The sequence below is a fragment of the Pneumocystis carinii genome, assembly GCF_001477545.1.
Source record: "Pneumocystis carinii B80 chromosome Unknown supercont1.50, whole genome shotgun sequence".
NCBI classification, from domain to species: domain Eukaryota; kingdom Fungi; phylum Ascomycota; class Pneumocystomycetes; order Pneumocystales; family Pneumocystaceae; genus Pneumocystis; species Pneumocystis carinii.
Window position 1 is genome coordinate 1 of NW_017264762.1, and position 3,668 is coordinate 3,668.

Genomic DNA, 3,668 nt, shown 5'->3' on the forward strand with positions numbered 1-3,668 from the left:
GTGATTGTTATGGGGATGATGTAAAATAAATGAAAAAATGTTAATAGAATAAAAATGCGCATATATCCATTGTTTATATATAATAGAAATGTAAATGAATGAATGAATTGAAAAATAAAGTTTTAATCATTTTAGTCCGATATTTTAATTGATAACTTAGCTTTATCGGGTAAAGTTTAAGCTTATCGCAGAGCTAAAGTTTATGATTAATGATAAGAACAACTCTAAGTTGTAAAAAAATCGTTTCAAAACAACTTTTCACTCACCTGCCCACATCCAACTTAGAAACAATAGTTTAATCTCCCTACAAAGGGGTGGCAATGGCACGGCCGGTTAAGAGGCAAGCAGCACAAGTAGCACAAGATGACATTAAGGAGGAACACCTTTTGGCTTTTATTGCGAAGGACAAATATGATGATGACGCTGAATACAAAAAAAGGCTCAAGGAATATTGTGAAGAGTTGAAGAAAGCAGATGAAAATCTGGAGAAAGTGGATAAAAAAGTTAAAGGACTTTGTGAAGGGAAAGATAAAAAATGCACAGACCTGCAAGTTGAAGATGAATTGGACGCTTTTGAAGATGAAGTTCAAGAAGCATTGCAAGACATAAAAGATGAAAATTGTAAAAAACATGAAGAAAAATGTATACTTTTAGAAGAGACGGGTTATAATAATCTTAAAGAGAACTGTGTCAAGTTGAGGGAAGGATGTTACGAATTGAAGCGTAAAAGGGTGGCAGAGGAGCTTCTTTTCAGGGCGCTCGGAGGGGATGCTAAAGATGATAAAAAATGTAAAGGAAAGATGGAAAAGGTTTGCCCAGTGTTAAGTCGAGAAAGCGACGAATTGATGTCTTTTTGCCTTAATCCGACTAAAACGTGTGAAGATCTGAAAAAAAAATTGGGTACTGTTTGTGGGCCTTTAAAAAAAAAATTGGAGGCAAATGAATTAGACGGAAAGTGTCATGAAAGACTTGAGAAATGTCATTTTTACAAAGAAGCGTGTGATGATTCAAAGTGTGATGAGGATAAGACGAAATGCGAGGAAAAAGGATTCACATATAAAGCGCCGGAGTCTGATTTTAGTCCGGTCAAGCCGAAGCCGTCGTTGTTAAGAAGTATTGGGTTGGATGATGTGTATAAAAAGGCTGAAAAAGATGGAATTCTTATTGGAAAATCAGGAGTGGATCTACCAAGGAAGTCAGGTACAAAATTTCTGCAAGATCTCTTGCTAGTCTTGAGCAGAGATGAGAATGTGAAGGAACCAAAAAAGAAATGCGAAAAAGCGTTAGGAAAATGTGAAACTTCTAAGTATTTGGATCATAATTTGAAAGAGTTATGCAAAGATGAAAAGAAAAACGACAAATGCAAAGAATTACTAGATGTAAATGTAAAAGAAAGATGTACAAATCTCAAATTAAAACTTTATCTCAAAGGGTTGTCTACAAAGTATAATAATGAAAAATCAGATCTTTTATCGTGGGGACAGCTTCCAACATTATTTACGAAGGGAGACTGTGCAGAACTTGAGTCGGAATGTTTCTATTTAGAAAAGGCGTGTACGAATAAGATTGATCAAGCATGTCAAAATGCAAGAGCAGCGTGCTATAAAAAGGGACAAGACAGGATGTTGAATAAGTTCTTTCAAAAGGAATTGAAGGGAAAGCTTGGTTTTGTAAGATATAATAGCGATCCTAAAGATTGTAAAAAATATGTGGTAGAAAACTGTACAAAACTTAAAGAAGATAAAAGATACCTTTCAAAATGTCTTTATCCTAAAGAACTATGTTATGCGGTTTCAGATGATATTTTTCTTCAATCCAAAGAGTTGGGTGCGCTTTTAGATGATCAAAGGGATTTTCCATTAGAAAAGGATTGTCTTGAATTGAAGGAGAAGTGTGATGAACTTGGTAGTGATTCATTATTGAATTTAGAAAAGTGTATAACATTGAAAAGACGCTGTGAATACTTTAAGGTTACAGAGGGATTTAGAAACGTATTTTTAGAAAAAAAGGATGATTCGTTAATGACTCAGGAAAACTGTACAAAGGTATTGCATGAGAAATGTGATGCTTTATCTAGGAGGAGAAAGAATTCATTTAGTGTTTCATGTGCTTTACCAGAAGAAACATGTAGTTATATGGTATACCATACAAAAGAGGAATGTAGATATTTAAAAGAAAACATCAAGAATGGAGGAATTGTAGGAAAAATTGGAGGAGCAAATGGGAATGAAACAGCACTTGAAGAACTCTGCACAACATGGGGCCGACATTGTCACCAACTTGTGGGGAATTGTCCAGATCAGTTGGGAAAAGAAGACAATGGCAATAATCATAACTGTGATGAACTCGAAAAAAAATGCACTGATACCTTTAAAAAGTTGAAAGCGAAGGATGATTTGACTCATTTGTTGAAAGGCAATTTAAGCGAGGAAAAAAAATGTAAAGAAGCATTAGAAGAGCGTTGCGCTGAGTTGCAAAAGGATAATACATTCAAAATTCTGCTTACTAAGTGTGATGATACTACCAAGGGAAATGTTTGCAAAGAATTAGTTGAAAAACTAAAAAAGAGATGTCCTACTTTAGAAACCTATCTGAAGAAAGCGAAAGAGGAGTTGACAAAGATGAAGACTGAGTACGATAAGCTCAAACTGGCGGCAGAAGAATCCACAAATAAAGCTAAGTTATTGCTATCAAAGTCTGGAAAAGCCACAATGCCAACTGCGCAGAATGGCAGTGCTTCTGCACCAATACCAGCACCAGCAGGATCAGAGTCGTCATCAGCATCAGGGTCACCACCAGCATCAGGGCCACCACCACCACCATCATCACCATCACAAAATGGAGCACCAGATACATCAAGTGGAACACCAGGCACAACAGGTGAGACGAAGAATCCAAGCCCTGGACTTGTTAAAAGAGCATATGTAGCTGAAGGAGTATCAGAAGCAGAGGTAAAAGCATTTGATGCAACGACGATAGCATTGGAGTTGTATTTGGAATTGAAAGAAGAATGTAAAGCTTTACAACTAGATTGCGGTTTTAGAAAGGATTGTTCAGATCTTGGTGTTTGCGAAGAAATAGACACGTTATGTAAACTGGAACCATTAGAAATTAAGCCTCATCATACAGAGAAAATAACAGAAACGAAGACAGAAACGAAGACGGAAACGAAGACGGAAACAAAGACTGATGGCAAGGCTGATGAGAAGACCGTTGAGAAGACTGTTACGGTAACCAAACCAGGAAGTGGAGGAAAAGTAACAGAAGAGTGTACAATGATACAGACGACAGATACATGGGTGACGAGTACGTCATTGCATACGAGTACGATAACGAGCACGTCGACAGTGACGTCGACAGTGACCTTGACGTCGATGCGCAAGTGCAAGCCTACAAAATGTACTACTGATTCAAAGAAAGAGACAGACAAAGGAGGAGAAGAAGAAGAAGAAGTAAAACCAAATGATGGGATGAAAATAAGAGTTCCTGATATGATTAAAATAATATTGTTGGGAGTGATTGTTATGGGGATGATGTAAAATGAATGAAAAAAATGTTAATAGAATGAAAATGTGCATATATCCATTGTTTATATATAATAGAAATGTAAATGAATAAAATGAAAAATAAACTTTTAATTATTTTAACACACCATCTTAGTTCGAAAC

At 36.1% G+C, this 3,668-nt stretch overlaps 1 protein-coding gene across 1 annotated transcript; it reads left to right on the forward strand.

Annotated features, from left to right (window-relative positions):
• Positions 1-320: 320 nt before the first annotated feature.
• On the forward strand, positions 321-3,539 carry T552_03733 (hypothetical protein; the record flags this gene model as incomplete). The annotated part of the gene is made up of 1 exon (XM_018372082.1): positions 321-3,539. One exon carries the CDS (start codon positions 321-323, stop codon positions 3,537-3,539), a length of 3,219 nt encoding a protein of 1,072 aa, XP_018224142.1.
• Between the last annotated feature and the right edge of the window lie 129 nt (positions 3,540-3,668).